The sequence below is a fragment of the Lissotriton helveticus genome, chromosome 6, assembly GCF_964261635.1.
Source record: "Lissotriton helveticus chromosome 6, aLisHel1.1, whole genome shotgun sequence".
Taxonomy (NCBI): domain Eukaryota; kingdom Metazoa; phylum Chordata; class Amphibia; order Caudata; family Salamandridae; genus Lissotriton; species Lissotriton helveticus.
In genome coordinates this window covers 678,677,407-678,693,729 of record NC_136067.1, presented here as the reverse complement: position 1 = coordinate 678,693,729, position 16,323 = coordinate 678,677,407, and the positions used below count along the sequence as shown (strand labels likewise).

The 16,323-nt window shown below is 43.4% G+C and overlaps 1 protein-coding gene across 1 annotated transcript in view; it reads left to right on the top strand.

The window, feature by feature from the left end:
* Nucleotides 1–16,323, top strand: part of ME1 (malic enzyme 1) — a 1,446,246-nt gene that overhangs the window by 195,816 nt on the left and 1,234,107 nt on the right. The window contains exon 2 of the mRNA XM_078648140.1: nt 4,157–4,290. Coding sequence (XP_078504266.1) covers nt 4,157–4,290 — 134 coding nt within the window. The remainder of the gene's footprint in view (nt 1–4,156; nt 4,291–16,323) is intronic.

Genomic DNA, 16,323 nt, shown 5'->3' with positions numbered 1-16,323 from the left:
CAACACTTATTTGGGCCTAATGTGGACGTATCCCTTGAGAAAATGAAAAAGGATACGGACACAGCTAAATCTATGGGAGCCTTGCAGTCTGAAGCTACCAGACGCTCCTTTCGCCGCTCATCTTACAGAGGCACCACCAGGGGATACTTCCCAGATAGTCCCTCTACTTCTTACAAAGCCCCTACTCAATCCACCTACAGTAGGGGCTACCAAAGAGGAAGTTACAGGGGTAACAACAATAAGGGCCGTGGCAAAACCAACAACTCCCGCTCTGCCTCCACCCCTGCTCAATGAATTCCCTCCACTTCCCCCACCACATTCCACTCCAGTTGGGGTAAGACTACAACAATTCCTACCTGTTTGGACCAACATCACATCAGACAGGTGGGTGCAACAAACACCTGATTGACAAAACATGTGTCGGCTGGTTTCTCCTTGGTATTTTCCTCTTGAAGGAAATCCAAAGTACATAAAACAGGAAAATCAACCACTGTTTGTCAACGCTGTGGTTTATCATGCTTATTTTCAAGATTTACTATTGATGTATGTTACTTTTGATTTACTATTCTACGAGTGCACAGGGCTTTTGCTCGCTTATTACTGATTTGGCTCTTGCTGATTCTTTTTCAGGGGTTTTGGGTTCCCCTTGACCTAGTATCACCGTCCACATTTTGTACCAATTCCCTATTTCACCGCTACCTGTTCTGTGCGCCATTTCTTCCTGTACACTAAAAACCCTACGCAGAAATGATAGGAATATATATGATTTTCATAGTGCCTCATGCAAGACTACGAAAGCGTCCGCTTCAAGAGTGCTTAGCACGCCCATGAAACTAGGCTCAAGGTCAATTAACATCCCTAGTGTTGGTAGACAGTCGGACTCATCGCTCTCTGCAATGGTGGAGCACCAAAAATGTTTCCAAGGGCCGACCATTTCTAGAGCCAGTTCCTCAAATAGTCATGACAGCGGACGCATCGCTCTCCGGCTGGAGAGCTCACCTACTGGCCGCACACCATGCAGGACAGGTGGACACCACAACAAAAGTTACTCCACATCAACCACCTGGAGTTACTAGCCGTATTTCTAGCCCTAAAAGCATTCCAAAAGCAAATATCGGGCAAAGCTGTCTTAGTCCGCACAGACAACATGACAGCAATGTACTACATAAACAAACAAGGAGGGACACACTCTCTGCAACTCTCTCAGTTAGCGCAGCAGATATGGAGATGGGCTATACCACTAAAAATCTTCCTCTTAGCCCAGCATGTTACAGGAGTGCAAAACACCATAGCAGATCTGTTAAGTCGGCAGACACAACAGATCCACGAGTGGGAACTTCATCCAACAGTTCTTCAACCGTTCTTTCAACTGTGGAACTGTGGGGACAACCTCAAATAGACCTCTTCACCACCCACGAAAACGCCAAATGTCCAAGCTTCGCCGCCAGATATCCACACCCGCTGTCCAAAGGCAATGCGATATGGATGAACTGGCCCGGAAAATTTGCGTACGAATTTCCACCTCTCCCACTACTTCCATTAGTGGTACGCAAACTACAGCAACATTCCCTAACACTCATTCTAGTAGCTCCAACTTGGGCGAGACAACCGTGGTACACCCCACTGCTGCAACTTTCTGTGGTACCGCACCAAAAGCTATACCTGTCTCCACGCTTACTAACCCTGAACCATTCAGAGATCAGAAACCTGGACCCAGCTCAGCTCAACCTAGTGATCTGGCTCCTGAAGTCATAGAGTTTGGTTACCTTAACCTTCCCCCTGACTGTATGGTCAGGAGGGTGAGTGAGATGCAGGCATTATCATCCAATCCTCCCTTTCTATCAGTTTTTCCTGACAAACTGGTGCTTCTCACTAGGGCCTTTTTCCTGACAAAAGTGATAACACCATTTCATGTAGGTCAATCTGTCACCTTGCCCACTATCTACACTCGGTGGAGCTACTCCACCGTCTGAACCTTAAAACAGCATTTTTGTTCTACCTTGACCACACACAAGTGTTCCAGGTGGGCAAGCAACTCTTCATGGGGTATGTTGGTGTGAAGAAAGGTCGAGCAGTGCAGAAATGGACCTTCTCTTGATGGGTCTTTTTCTGTATCAAGATCTACTACGCACTAGCAAAGAAGCAGCCTCCTGAGGTCTTAAGAGCTCATTCTACCAGAGCTAAGGCTGCAACCACTGTGTAAGCCCATGGATTTCCAGTACTGGACATCTGCCAGGCAGCAACGTGGGCATCCCTTTTCATGTTTACCTAGCATTACTTCCTGGACGGTCAGGTCTGCAGGGACGGGTACTTTGCCCGCTCGGTCCTACAAGACAATTTAGTCTAAATTTGTCCACAGACCCACCTCAAGGATGGTATTTGTTTGTTATCTATTCAAAGGTACGGAATCTGGGGCTAGATGTCTGTATCAGAAGAACAAGTTATTTACTTTCGGTAACACCTTATCTGGTAGAGACAATATCTAGATTCCTTACAGACCCACCCAGCCTCCCCGCTCTGAGTACAAGTTTCTAGGGTCAGGGCTGATCCCTTTCAGGGCCCTAGTTTAGACACACCCCTGTCAGTGACCTTCATGGATCTGTGCTTCTGGCGTGGAAAGTCATGAAAAGTAACTGACATCAGCACTCCGGGGTGGGGTCTATGTAGGTGACACCGGCTTTGCTTCCAGCGCGGACAGTACCGACTATACCACGCGAAGCCAACTGATGCCACCTATCAGTGTAAAAAAATTTCAGATCCAATCCGACACCTGGGGGAATTCAAAGTTAAGGAATCTGTGGCAAGATATTGTCTCTACCAGATAAGGCATTACCGAAGGTCAGTAACTTGCTCTTGAGGAATATGCACTCACACATTTGAATGTAGGTTGACTGAAATATTCATTAATCCTCGTTGCAAGCCTAAGGGAGACAGTTTTCTCTATATTAAGCGTGATTACGATGAGCCTTTCTGGAATCAGTTATGGTGCAGTGGACCTGCACAGCATGTGAATCTAATGTTTGACTGGCAAAAAGACCCAGATCTAAGGTCTAACTGGCAAGAAGACCTAACACTGCCCACCTTGCTCTGTATATGACCCTTAATCAAAGGTCATTGGGTCATTTGATACATTGTTTTATATTCAATCCAGATTTGCAGCTCATAAAGAAGAATCTTGGAAATTGATAGGTTATCAAAGCGCCCAGTTTCAAATGGTTTGATATATTTAATTAAAGGTATAATGTGTACTTTTGTAATCTTTTGTATATTTATTTCAGGGATCAGAATTTAATGCACGATTCATGTTACTATTATATAATGTGTAAGTATGTTTATTTCAAGATTTAACCAAAGTCTGGCCTCTTTGCAATGCCACTTCAAACTAACCTCAAAAAAGCCGTTGGTGCTACGTTCTTACTAGCTTCGACATTGCTTGACAATTTTTCATAATCATATTTTGCATTTATCTTTAATTAAGTTCTTTAGTCACCACCTCTTTTGTTTCCTAGATAAATAGCACGTCTTTTATATTTTCAGTTTCTCAGTAGTTGTCTCAAACAAGGTTACTTAAAGTCATCTTTCGTCGATTTAAAGAACCTTTCACAAGCAGACATGATAAACAAGATAAATTATTCAAACATTTTATAGACTGTGTAAAGAGCTCAGTCTCATTCCTTTTAGCTATTTGAAATCTACAACAAATATGGGCTCTCACTTAAGAGAATGGTCTATCCACGAAACTGTTGGGTTGGAAACTCGAGCTGCAGATGCCAGCGTATAATCCTTAAAGTTAAAGTATCAAAAAATATTATCATCAGTAAACATTCAACATATCAGCATTATTATAGCAAATACTAGGAATTGGATGATCACAGTAGCACTCTAGTTATTTCATGTTCGATGTCCAGTGTGAGAATTCGAGCAATACAATCACTGGTCCATAATATCATTTCATTGGAACTGTTGGCGCAGTTTTAGAATTAATCAGTGAAAGTTAAGTATTCTTAATAATCAACTGTTTACACTTTAATAATGTGATCAAATAATCTGCAAACTAAATATAATTATTTGTATTCCTTAAATGGAAAACTTAACATCTGCCTACATGTATGACAATTGTTTAAATGTGTTGCTCATAATGACTCTTCCCTCACAGGGTATGGCATTTTCCCTGGAAGAAAGGCTCCAGCTTGGCATTCATGGACTGCTGCCTCCTTGCTTCTTGAGCCAAGATGTTCAGGTCATGAGAGTGCTTAGGAACTTTGAGTTGCAGAATTCAGATCTTGACAGGTAAACAAATTCTAAACATCAGATGCTGATGGTGCTTTTATATATATTGCAGTTTGTCAACAATTGTGATAATATTCATTCTTCTGAATTGTGACTACTTATTTAGGGTCCTCAAAGACTACTCCAAAACAGGTTTTCAGTACGACAAACTCATATGCAGACATTCCAACAAGATCCATTGCATGTATAATTATCTCAGAAATATTATCTCTGGAAATCATGAATTGCCTACCTGGCATGAGCATTTACTGATGTTGTCAAGTTGTAAATAGTATGGTGTTTACAAGTACTCTGCAGTGCTAAGGATATGTTTTCAATGTTGACTTTGTTAATATCATTGTTACTAGCGTGATTTTCAAGTAATGAGTCATTTGCAATTAAGAAACAAAATACTAAAGAAGAATTAAATATGGTATAATTGTAATACATAGGCAAGAATGTGCTTCTCAAAAATCAAGAGAGCTCTCACTTGAGTAACTGTGTGCCCTACAATGTACAATTTACACGAAATTAAACAGTCTATACAAACTCATGTCAAACTAATCCTACTAGACATGATCAAACAAAAGAGATTTCAATACAAAGGTTGTTTGTTATTGCACAATCAACATGTAGATAAGGACAACCTAAGTGTAGATCATTCAGTGGTATGGAAAAAATCTTTTCATTCTATCGATGAACTGACATTCTAACTTTCAACTGTTTTTACAAAAACGCAAAGCATTCCAAGGTGGCCCGATGCATTTCGGGACACCACGTCCCTTACTCAGGGGCCACTATATTGCAAAGGAGCGGATAAATACGAGACTGAAATCTGTGGGAAATGTGCAAATGCAAACACTGAAAGGAGTCAATAATGGCGTGCTCTGACTGAGACTTTTAAGATGTCGAAAAAGCTTCTAGTGTTAAATGCCGAGGACACCACTTTTGAGATCTGAGCTTTGAATTGAAGTTTTTCATCTATTATGACACCCAGATTTTTTTGCTTTCGCCACTGGTGTCGGAGGGGGGCCTAAAGAATCCGGCCACCAAACAGGAGACCAACTGGGAGAAAGGTTACCAAAAAGCACCACCTCAGTTTAGTTTCAGGCAGTGCCTACTCATCCACTCGCTCAAGGAGACCATGCAGTCGTGGAGTTTGGTAGAATAGTTGACATCTTTGTCAATGCTGGAAATCACCAACTGTGTGTCGTCAGCATATGAGGTCGGGAGTAAATCAAAACTTCTGATCAGCGGAGCCAGTTCAGATACATATATATTGAAAAGAGTGGGGCTTAAGGAGGAGCCCTGCGGGACCCCACATGGCAGAATAAAATGTGCTGATTTAAAATCGCCTAGCTGAACTGTCTGAGTTCTCTCTGTTAAAAAAGATTGTAAAAGCTTGAGAGCATTACCTCCCAGACCTATATTCTTTAAGCGTTTGAGCAGTAAAGTATGGTCCACGGTATCAAATGCCGCGGACATGTCCAGGAGAATAAGGGCTGCCGAGCCTCCCCCATCCATGGCGGCTCGGATTTCTTCAGTTGTCTTTATTAACACTGTCTCAGTGCTGTGGTATGATCTAAAACTAAATTGACTATGATCTAAAATATTTTTTTCCATTATATGCTTGGAGAGTTCTGTATTTACACTCTTCTCCAAAATTTTAGCCGGAAGCAGTAGTCTCGCAATCGGTCAGTAGTTAGCCGGATCCGTAAGCTCTAAATTAGCTTTTTTTATTAACTGAAGAATGCACGCTTGTTTCCACCTGGTGGGAAAAACTCCTTCTGCGAGCATCTGATTAATATGTCTGAGAGTCTTTGACTGACAAGATGGCTAATGCGATGGAGGACTCTAGGCGGGCAAGGATCTTCAGGTGAGCCAGATTTTGTTTTTTTAAGAAGGGTAGTTATTTGCCCTGTAGATCTCGGGGTAAAGTGTAGCAGGGGTGTTTTATTTTTTGCTTCTTCTCTTAGATTAGGATTAGGCAGATGTAAGGCGACTTGATCGTATATTTGATCAACCTTTACCTTAAACGCCTGCACTAGGTATTACAGAAGTCTTGGGTGCCGTTAGCCATATCGTCCTTATTAGCAGTTGTCAAGTTGTTTTTGACCCTAAAGAGTTATTTACTTGAGTTACCTGCAGTCTCTATTTTTAGTGTAAAGTATTGACTTTTTTCTGTAATTAATTGTTTCTTATATTCAGCAAGCATTAATTTATATTGCTCTTTCTCTGCCAACACATAGTTTTTGCGCCAGGCTCTTTCTTGTCTCCTACTGGCTTGTTTGTCCAGTCTAAGGGCCTCAGAGAACCATGGAGCCGAGGGAGTCTTTCTATTTTTATTGCCTACCGTAACCGGAGCAAGTGTAGCAAAATTGGATTCTAGCCAAGAGGTGTAGTCTCCGGCAGATCCTTCAGCCCCCATCCCCAAATCTGGCAGGCTTTGGGCTAGTTGATCGTCCATTATAGCCGAATCTATAGTGTGCCAGGCTCTCTTAATGTGTTTAATGTTTGCAGAAGCAGTGGCCTTGACATCTAGAATATCATAGTGAAAAAAAACAACATAATGATCGGTCCATTTCAGTGGTAAAGCAGCTGTAAAGGAAATGGCTGGGTTATTCGTGAACACCCCATCTAAGGTATGTCTGGCTAGATGTGTAGGCCCATGAATGATTTGTCAAAGTCCTAAATCTGCTGAAATGTCAAGAAGCTCCCGGGTCTCTTTATCTACGGAATTTTCCAAATGGAAATTCAAGTTGCCCAGCATCGTAAAGCATTTTGATTGTATGCCAAACTCTAGCAATGAGGGCAGATTATTCAGGAAACTAGCTTTTAACCCAGGTGGGCGGTAGATTAACAGTCATTTGAACGTTTCTTGATCAGAGATGTTGATCTTAAATAAAAGAGCTTCACAGTCAGAAGAGTTAAGGATGGAGCAGTGGGTTACCAGTTCACTCCTATGAATTATTGCCAGTCCCCCCCCCTTTTTTGATAATCTATTGTGCCTAAATTATTTATAACCGCAAGGAACTGCAGTGATAAAATCTGGTTCAGATGTTTCTTCGGCCCAGGTTTCCGTGATAAACAGAATATCCAGTTTATTTTCAGTGATAAGATCAGCAATCTCATATTTATGTTTGATATTCCCCCTACGGCTGACCCAGGACCACCTCTCCTTCAGGAAACAACTCAAGACCTGGGGCCGTATTTATGAAGGCCTTGCGCTGCCGGTGCGTCACTTTTAAAATGGGAAAAAGTGACGCACTGGCGGTGCAAGCCCTTCATAAATAAGGCCCCTGGCTTTTTGAGCAGTAACAAACCCCTCCCCCAGTGCCTTGAGACCCTACTGGGTGAGTAGCGCGCTATACAAATTGTTGATTGATTGATTGATTGATAAGTGACCTAGCATTGACAAGGGCAAGCTGGAGCACTGTACAATGACGATTATAATTGTTCTGGCTTGTCCACAATTTCCTGGAGATTATCCTGGCGCAATTGGTGCAACGAGGATTTTCAGTGTTAAAGAGTTCCTCACAGGAGAAACAATGGCATTTCTCCCCCCTGCATTGGTCCAGCGAGAGAATAGTTTCCCTAGAATAGTCAATTCTGGGCATAGGGACTGTGTCGGAGCCAGGGGTCCGGGCTCTGGGCCCGGTCCAGGCGCGGACGGGCGCAGATGAGCTTGCCTTAGGCGCGCCTTCGGCACGACCGCGGCGCGTGTGCGCCAGTGGGCACCTAAATAGGTGCCTCTGGAGTCTAGAATGCTGACCGGGCGGAGGTTAACGCCCCCGGAAGTGAGTCAAGTTTGTGGTCTTCCCTCGGCATCAATCGGCTGACGCCGTAGCTGACCGGGGAAGCACCGCATACTTCATTTTTTGCAAGAATGTGCTCCCGCCTTAAAGCTAACTATTTAAGAGAAGGAAAGTATTCTCTTTTAACAGAGTGGATTACTTTTATGTCATAAAGAGTTTTGTGGCACAGGAGGGGTAATAAATAAGGAAAGAAAGATAAGGTGGGACTGGGAATTAAAGACAAGGGTATCACTATAGAGTTCCTTACTGTTTTAAACGTGGTTTTATTGTGTTTTAAGTATAAACATACATCAGTAAAGAACATATTGTTATTTGGGGGAATCCCCCAACAAGAATAGAACTTTTAAGTCTTACGTTCTAACGTTGGTAGCTGATGGGGAATCACTTGGAGTGGCAGAGTCGGTGGTAAAAACATCATCAGTATAGCACATTAGCGAAATTAGCTAGAGTATATAAAAAGGGGGAAGGGGGCAGGTTGAATTCGGTACTTGGTGTGACATGCATCCCATACGAGGTAAAATGTTTAGCAACAGTTCCAGTCATTCCCATTCTGCATGGTGAGCATTAAAAAACATAACCAGGAGGAGATTCAATGGCATCCGGGCCATTTAGGGGCTTACTGGGTTGGGGCTCTGCTTTACTGCTGCTCGTGTTGCACTGGGGCCGATGTCGCCCCCAATGCTAATGGAGTTTCAGAAGAATGTAATGTAGTCTTCCCAGCTCTGAGTATATTCATGTTTTTCCAGTTCCTTGCAATTATGTCGCAATAGGGAGTCTATTTTTATCTAGGCACAATATATCACTAGGACTTTCCATTGCTGCTTGAAGAGACATCTGAGTGATTTCCAATTGGTAGCTGTGTCCCTCTTCACTAGTGCAAGGGCCATGTTGATGAAGTGGTTTCCCATGTTTCCTCTTTTGGGGCTTGGGAATTGTCCCAGTAGGCAGCTCTTCGGAACTAGTAAATTAGTCCAACCATGGGCTAGCTTCTTCAATGTGGAATGTGATGACTGCCCAAAAGGCCAATATTTTGCGGCAGGACTAGACCATGTAGTGGACGCCTGCATCTACTGTGCCACATCTAGGGCATGCATTGTTGGTATGGTGGTGAATTAGGTCTAGTTTCCTAAGAGTGAGGTAGGCGGCTCTATGTAATAAATTTAATTGTTGGAGGTGGTGTTCATAGAGTTCACTATGGTTGTATTCGGGGACATCAATATATGGAGTCGCGTTGCAGTAGCACATTTGGCAAATCCCTTTGTATTTTCATACATAATGAATACTCTATTGCTCGTGGGGTGTCTCTTTCCCCTTGCCCTTATGTCCTAAGATGTTGTTGTTGTTGGTCAGTATTAAGTTGTGCCCTCTCACTGCCCACTTCCTTTCAGTGGTGGCAGATGTTGAACTTTGAAAGTGGTAGGGTGTAACCACCAATAATTGAATGCAGCGAGTAAGCCTACCTTCGTTCTGGCTGGATTGGAATAATTCTTCCTGAAAGCAAATTGGATAAGAAAATGGAGACAGATGGTGAATTTTAAATAGCTGTTTTCAAATAAAGGTGCTAGAATGCCTCATGCCTTTTATTGCACTTCTGGGCACTCGCAAAATATTCTGAAATGTTCTTGATGTACCAATCAAGTAGTTCCACAGGATGGCTGGTGGGACTGGTCATCCCTCCCCAATCCCCCAAAATACTTTGGAAACGTAGTGGACAATGGGGTATTTTTTGGAACAATATACTTATAAAATGTTAATAAAACATATGCTTTAGGGATATTTTCAATATTCTGAGTTTGTAATTTGACATCTTCTCTTATTATTGTTAACATGTGTATAACATCTATCTTCTCCTCTCCGCTCCACTTCCATTTGTGTTTTCACTCTGCCGATTCCAAAATCTGACTGAGAATATGTGAATAATGGTTAAGGAGGGAACATAAAAAGTTAAACAGATCTCACAATGTCAGCCCATAGAAAGCATATCAAACACTCATGTACAGATTTTATGAGTTCAGATAGCCAAATACACCTCATGTCACAAGGACGCCCAGGTTTATACAGCAGGAACAACATCTAGTTATGGGAAGATACACACACACATACACACACACACGCACACATCTGCACACACGCCAGGTTCAGGCTTAAGGTGTCTTAATGTGTACTCCATTTGTGCTCCAGTTCCTTGCAGTGGTGGTTCATCAGCCTGAGTACCAGCTGACCTGTGGTCAGACCCTCGCCAATGGGTTGCTCTTGAGGGAGCAAGGGTGTATCTGGTGTTCCAGCTGTTGAGGTTCTTGATGGCTTTCGGCAAGTTGCTTGTGTGTTTGGAATGGTGCACAGAGACAACGGAATTCCACTCCTCTTCTACTATTCTTTTCTAGAAGCGGCGGGCTGGTCTGGTAGTGGCTAATAGTGCAGGATGGGTATGCTGAAACTGATGAGGGTGTAGTCTGTCATAGTAGTTGGCTTGTCAACCGTGATGTAGCTGATAGAGGAGAAAGTTGGGTCAAACATGTGTCCAGCGGTGAGGGTGGGTTCGGGCTGTGCTGGGTGAGTTTTCCGAGGCTTTCTAAAACGGCTGTAGATCTTGGGTCGGTGTGGTCTTCTAGGTGAAAGTTAAGGTGTCCCAGGAGGGTGAAGGTGCTGATGTTGATGATGAGGGGTGCAGTGAAGTATGTGATGTCACTGGGGAAATTGGTTTGGGGTTCTGGTGGTCTGTATACAATGGTTCCACCCAGGGACAAGTTACCTGGGTGTGTATCTTGAATATGAGGTGTTCCATGTAGCTGAAAGGGGTGTCTGTATCGGTGGTGCAGCTAATGGCATCTTTAAATATGATTGGGAGTCTCCCTTTGGGCTTGTGATGATGATCTTGCCTAACGATCTTGCAGCCAGCAAGGATGGCTATAGCAATGACCAACGCAGAGATTGGGTTTAGTTAAGTTTCTGTGGGAAAGAGCAGGTTCAGAACTTGGTCGTGCAGTAGGTCCCATATCTCTGTGGTGTGTTTGGTGAACAAGGGGTTACTGAGGAGCATACATGTGAGTGTGGTGTGTTGCGTTGGTGGGGTTAGTCTGTGTGAGTATGAGTGGGCAGCTGGTTTGTGTGATTGTGAGTGAATGTGGTACTGGGTGCTGTTGGTGTAGGAGTGGTGTATTGAAACGTGTCTTCCGTGTTATGTGGTGCAGCGTGGCAACAGCGTGGCAACTGTGTGACGAACAGGAGCCGGGGTTGAGAATGCAGAGGAGCTCAATCGGATAGCCCAGGTAGGGGGAGGACCAGAGCTCCTGGTGCTGGGCATTTGGAGCACCTTTGGTGCCTCAGCTACGCATTCGCGCTGCTGACACCATGAAGTAGGTCCTAGAAGGCGGGAGGAGCGCAAGTGGTGGTGAGATGTCACTAGTGATGTCACTTCCTGTGCAGATGGATAATGGGAAGTGTATTGATGTCACTTTCTGTGAAGATGGATGATGGGAAATAAAATCCTATTGCTTGGTTTCTTCTTTTAAAGATGGTTTAGACTGGAAACTCGGGGAGTAACTTCTTACTGCCTGTAACCGAAAGCTGTTCTCATCCTCCTGATCTTTTGGTGGCTTTCAACACAATCACTCATAATGTGTTTTTTCAATTTACTGAGTGTGTGCATGAGACAACGGAATCATACTCTTCAGTTTCACATCCTGCATGGGCAATCATACTCAGCGGATTATGGTAGGTCCTTGCTTTTCTAACACAATCACCATTGATTGTCTGTTACCTCAGAGATCTGTCCTCTAACCAGTGCTTAACGTGAACCAGTGGTTGCCAGTGTTCCACACCAGCACTTAATTGTTATCACTGACACTTATGACAGCTGCCACATGGTGTCGCTATTTATGCAGTTAAAAGATAAGCAGAGCAACAGTTGTTTATTAATTCAACCTACATTTTAAAAAAACAAATAATACCAGCTGCCCAAGCAATTCTTATATCTCTGGGGGCCTCCAACAGTCAGAAATGTCTCACTTGTAGCAGTGTGATGGTTAGTAGTTGTATAGGTGCTGTCATTGGTGGCGCTGGCGGTGGCAATGGGTGGTGCAAGCTGTGGTGGCCTCCTGACGAGAGTCCTGTCACTTATTCTTTTTACAAATTAAGCACCGCCTCTCACAGATCTTTCTCGCCTTCTAGCTGGCCCCATTAACTTATATCTTGGAGCCCATAGTAGTTGTAAACTGTCTGAAGGATGTCCAGCACTAAATTATGCTCAGTTGGCTCTGCATTAATGCTCAGACGACAGAGAACCTCCTACAGAGACCTGTGGACCAGTCGCCTTTACTTTTTACATAGCCCATCCCCAGGGCACTACCAGGCTTTGCTCAGCCATGCATCTGGAACTCTCTCATGATTTTCCACTCTTATTGCACCTCTCACTTCCTGAGGTCAGCCAATTTTAACCTTTGTATACCCTGCCAGAATAGACCATTCAGAGCTGCACGTACAGTGAGCTCCACTACGGAGCAACCTGTCTGCCCACCTAAGGTTTTTAAATGACTGCATGAAGACCACCCTCTTCTGCTGAGCCTATGTGTAAAGCTGGACTCGCCTCCCACCCTGCTGCAGCTAATGCACTATCAATTTCGTCACATACAAGTCGCATCTCACCAATGCACAGAGGATGCTTAGCATATCCGACTCACCCAGAAATGGGGCTGCTAGGCTTATACTGCAATACAGCGGCCTCCTGTTTGCTCCACAAAAACCATTCAGAGAACAACAAAGTATTTAATTATATTTACCACTCTTGCAAGCACGGACAAGGCACAAGAGTGTAACAGCTTTTTACAAGGAATGCAGTTTCCTTCCGTTAGCATGATATGCACTATGTTCTCAACTAGGGGCACGCTTTCGAAATAAAATAATTAATATACAAAGTTACTTTCCACTTAACTCTGCCTTATTACTTTAAACTGTCTAAAGTGATATGTTAGACTGAACGGTATATGGGATAAACGAACACAGCTGACAGAACACGTTGACAAAATAATATAGAAGCGGAATGTTTACTTGTAAATACATTAATTTAATATGAAAATACGTATACCATGCCGTTTGCAACGAGTGATGTTTCACGAGCTCCTTAACCTGCATCTTAGTTTTCCGTGGTACTTTTCTGTGGTTGTCAGTGTAAAAATAACCATAACTTCAGTCACGTCTTTAAACAAACATTCTAACATTTGGCCCATGGTCCCATATTTCTGTTTGCTTTACATTCCTCGCCACGACGGGCCACCTCTGAGCAGAAATCTTACACGTGCTGGAGAGATGTAGGATGAGTACCGGCACCACGTGCTGCGTATGTTGAAGGGGAAGAGGTCGATCGAATGAGTCCTGTTTTTTTTCTACACAGCGCACTTACAAAGGCAGTCATTCATTCATCAGTCCATGCGGCCGAACAAGGTCTGCTCAGTCTTCCCAGGAGTACCGTTCAACACCTGTTCTCCTAGGGAATGAAATACAGAAAAAATGAAGACAGTCTTTATTCTGCCCAGATGCATGGCACAAGGTGATTGATGGCAGACTTTGTTGTTATATATAGGAATAACGTAGGGTTTATTTATGGTGATTGCTATTTTCATTTCGAAATTATTTTCCTTGTTGTTGAACTCTTCTTCTCCGAAGTGCCCTTTTATGAATGGCACGTCTATTTAATAATGTAGTAAAACGGTGACTATTTATCCTAGTTGTCAAAAAAGGAGAATAAACGGTTATAGTATGGATACATTTGCCCTTCAACCAGGCACTCACAAACTATTGAAACGGGAGTGAGGGGCGCTTGCAAAATGCGGTATCTGCACTGCTGACATTTACTGTTACAAAAGCCTTTTGTCGCACTGGGAAATTAACCCCCAAATTGGTTCTTAATGCTTGAGTTCTCTGAGTATTTTCAACCCTCTTAAACCTGTTTTATGGATTTATTAAAGTCTCCAGGGTAGAATTAAAATGTGAAACACAAGAAAAGTACGTCTATACCAGGGGTCTCCAAACTTTTCGGTAGTGAGAGGAACTTTCGATCAGTGAAAATCATAATGGGCTGCTGAAGGCTAAGGAGCTTGCACGTTGTTATTAGAGACCCTCACCTCCACATCCATTGACTTAAAGCTTAATGTCCATAGAACCAGATATTATGGTTTGAACAACATACTTTGACTAGGGGAACTAAGACAGGACTGCCAAGTGTCTCAGAGACAGTGTGGTCTTTGGGGATGTATGAACGTGTGGCCATATGAATGGGATAAATGTGTATGGGTGACTTAGAGCTATGTTGTATGTACCTGTGGCCACTGGAATACTTTTTGTCATATGCAACACCGATACATGTATAATACATAGAACCATTTTTTTAAATTGGAGTGAAGATGCTAAGAACGTGAAAATGGTCTTTCATTATGTTCTCAGCTTCTTGGCTGTGCTTACAGTGAATATGTGCACTTATGTTAAAATTCATGCTTGACATCGTATTTTTTGTGTTTTCCATAAAAATGACTGTGGGTGTGACTGGGTATCCTTGTTCACTGTGATAAGCGTGGCTCAACTCCACCCGAGTGACTTACCGCACTCACCTATAATCACCAAGTAAGAAGTCAGCCGGACAGTGGAGAAGAATAAACAAAGTATTTTATTAGGCCACAAACTCCCATATCAGAGGGCCCTGTCCGACCTCACCCCTAAGAGTGCGCCGAGAGGACTGGCTCATATCATCACAGCAATACATTATAACATGGTACAGCAGAGTAAAACACGCTCATACTGGAAAAGTACTGGACCCCGGAGAGTGCGAACAATGGCCTCATATAAGAGGGATCTGCACCTGCAATAGCAACATTTGGTTATCTCTGCCCAAGGCCGCGGAGCCGGGCCTCAGCATCTCCAGCGCATGAGAACATTACTGATTAGGGTTTTTGTTATTAGTTCGATCACAGTTAGCTAAGAAACGAAAACTGCTGCGTCCAGGGTTTTTCCTATTCCTACGGGAGGGGTGAGCGAGTGCGACTCGCACGCAGAGAGAAGCAACCCAAAATGGTGGCACACAGGCTAAGCTAAGAAAACTGAACAACATCACACGCATAAATGAATAATGAAATGGAGAGTATAAACGTAAATGCATAAATGAATACATCATTAGTTAGACACATTATGCTAACTCATAAATGTAAATGTCAGTGGGCGGGGCATCGGAAAATGAAACCCATCAGACCCTCCTTTTAGCATTATGTGGCTAACATGGGCGTAGCCTTTATTAGCTGAAAGATAAGGTCTTTACACATCATTCTAGGGACGGGGGAAACATATTAATCAAAGACATCATCATCAATAAGCATCAACCAGTTAACATCATTGAGTTCCATGTCATTTAAAACAGGATACTGGCGGGTCGGTCTTTTAGGAGATTGCAAGTTACTGGCACACATGGAGCAACAAGGGGGGAGGCAATAAACACATAGGCAACAGGTCAGCAATATACTCACTACTCCTACAACACCCATCAAAATCTTCCAGCCCCAAAAGGAGAAAACACCCCACAGCCATTTCTGTAGTGACCAAGTACCAGTGTCCTAATGAAGTTCAGTCGCTAGTCTATGAAGTTTTTGTACAGCTAAGTTAACAGTGGGGGTCGAGTCAGGAATGTACACACAGCAAGACGTCCCGATGACGCGACAGGCTCCACCCCTATCAGCTAGGATGACGTCAAGCACCATCCTATTCTGAATCGTAAATAGTCTCATAGCCTGCATCTCAACAGACATATTAGCTGCAAAATCAGCCTCAGTATTCACTACTTTCTCCATCACCCTCGACAGTCTCCGAATAGCCCTACTGTTAAATATGGGACCCCAGAACGGCAGTAAACCCTTAGAGAAATCGGTCCATTGCTGCAAAGAAGTATCAGTCTGATCTACATCCTCAACTTGGAGTTCCCTCCTTTGACGCTGTCCAGGCATTATAGCAAACCGTCGATGAGTCTTATGATAGTCTGAGGGTGCTACATAGACAGGAGGAAGCAGATAAGCCAGTTAGCAGACCCCACCACAACCCTTAGGCAACCACAAGTATCCATTATCTCCACAAACAAAGTAAATATTTGGGGGAGTGACCAAAGAAGGACTAAGGGGCAGGCGAATCGAGGCAGTCACATTGTAAGAACTGTCCCCAACCTTTACAGGGCCCCTCCCCAGGATACAGAAGAATGGTGAGGGCC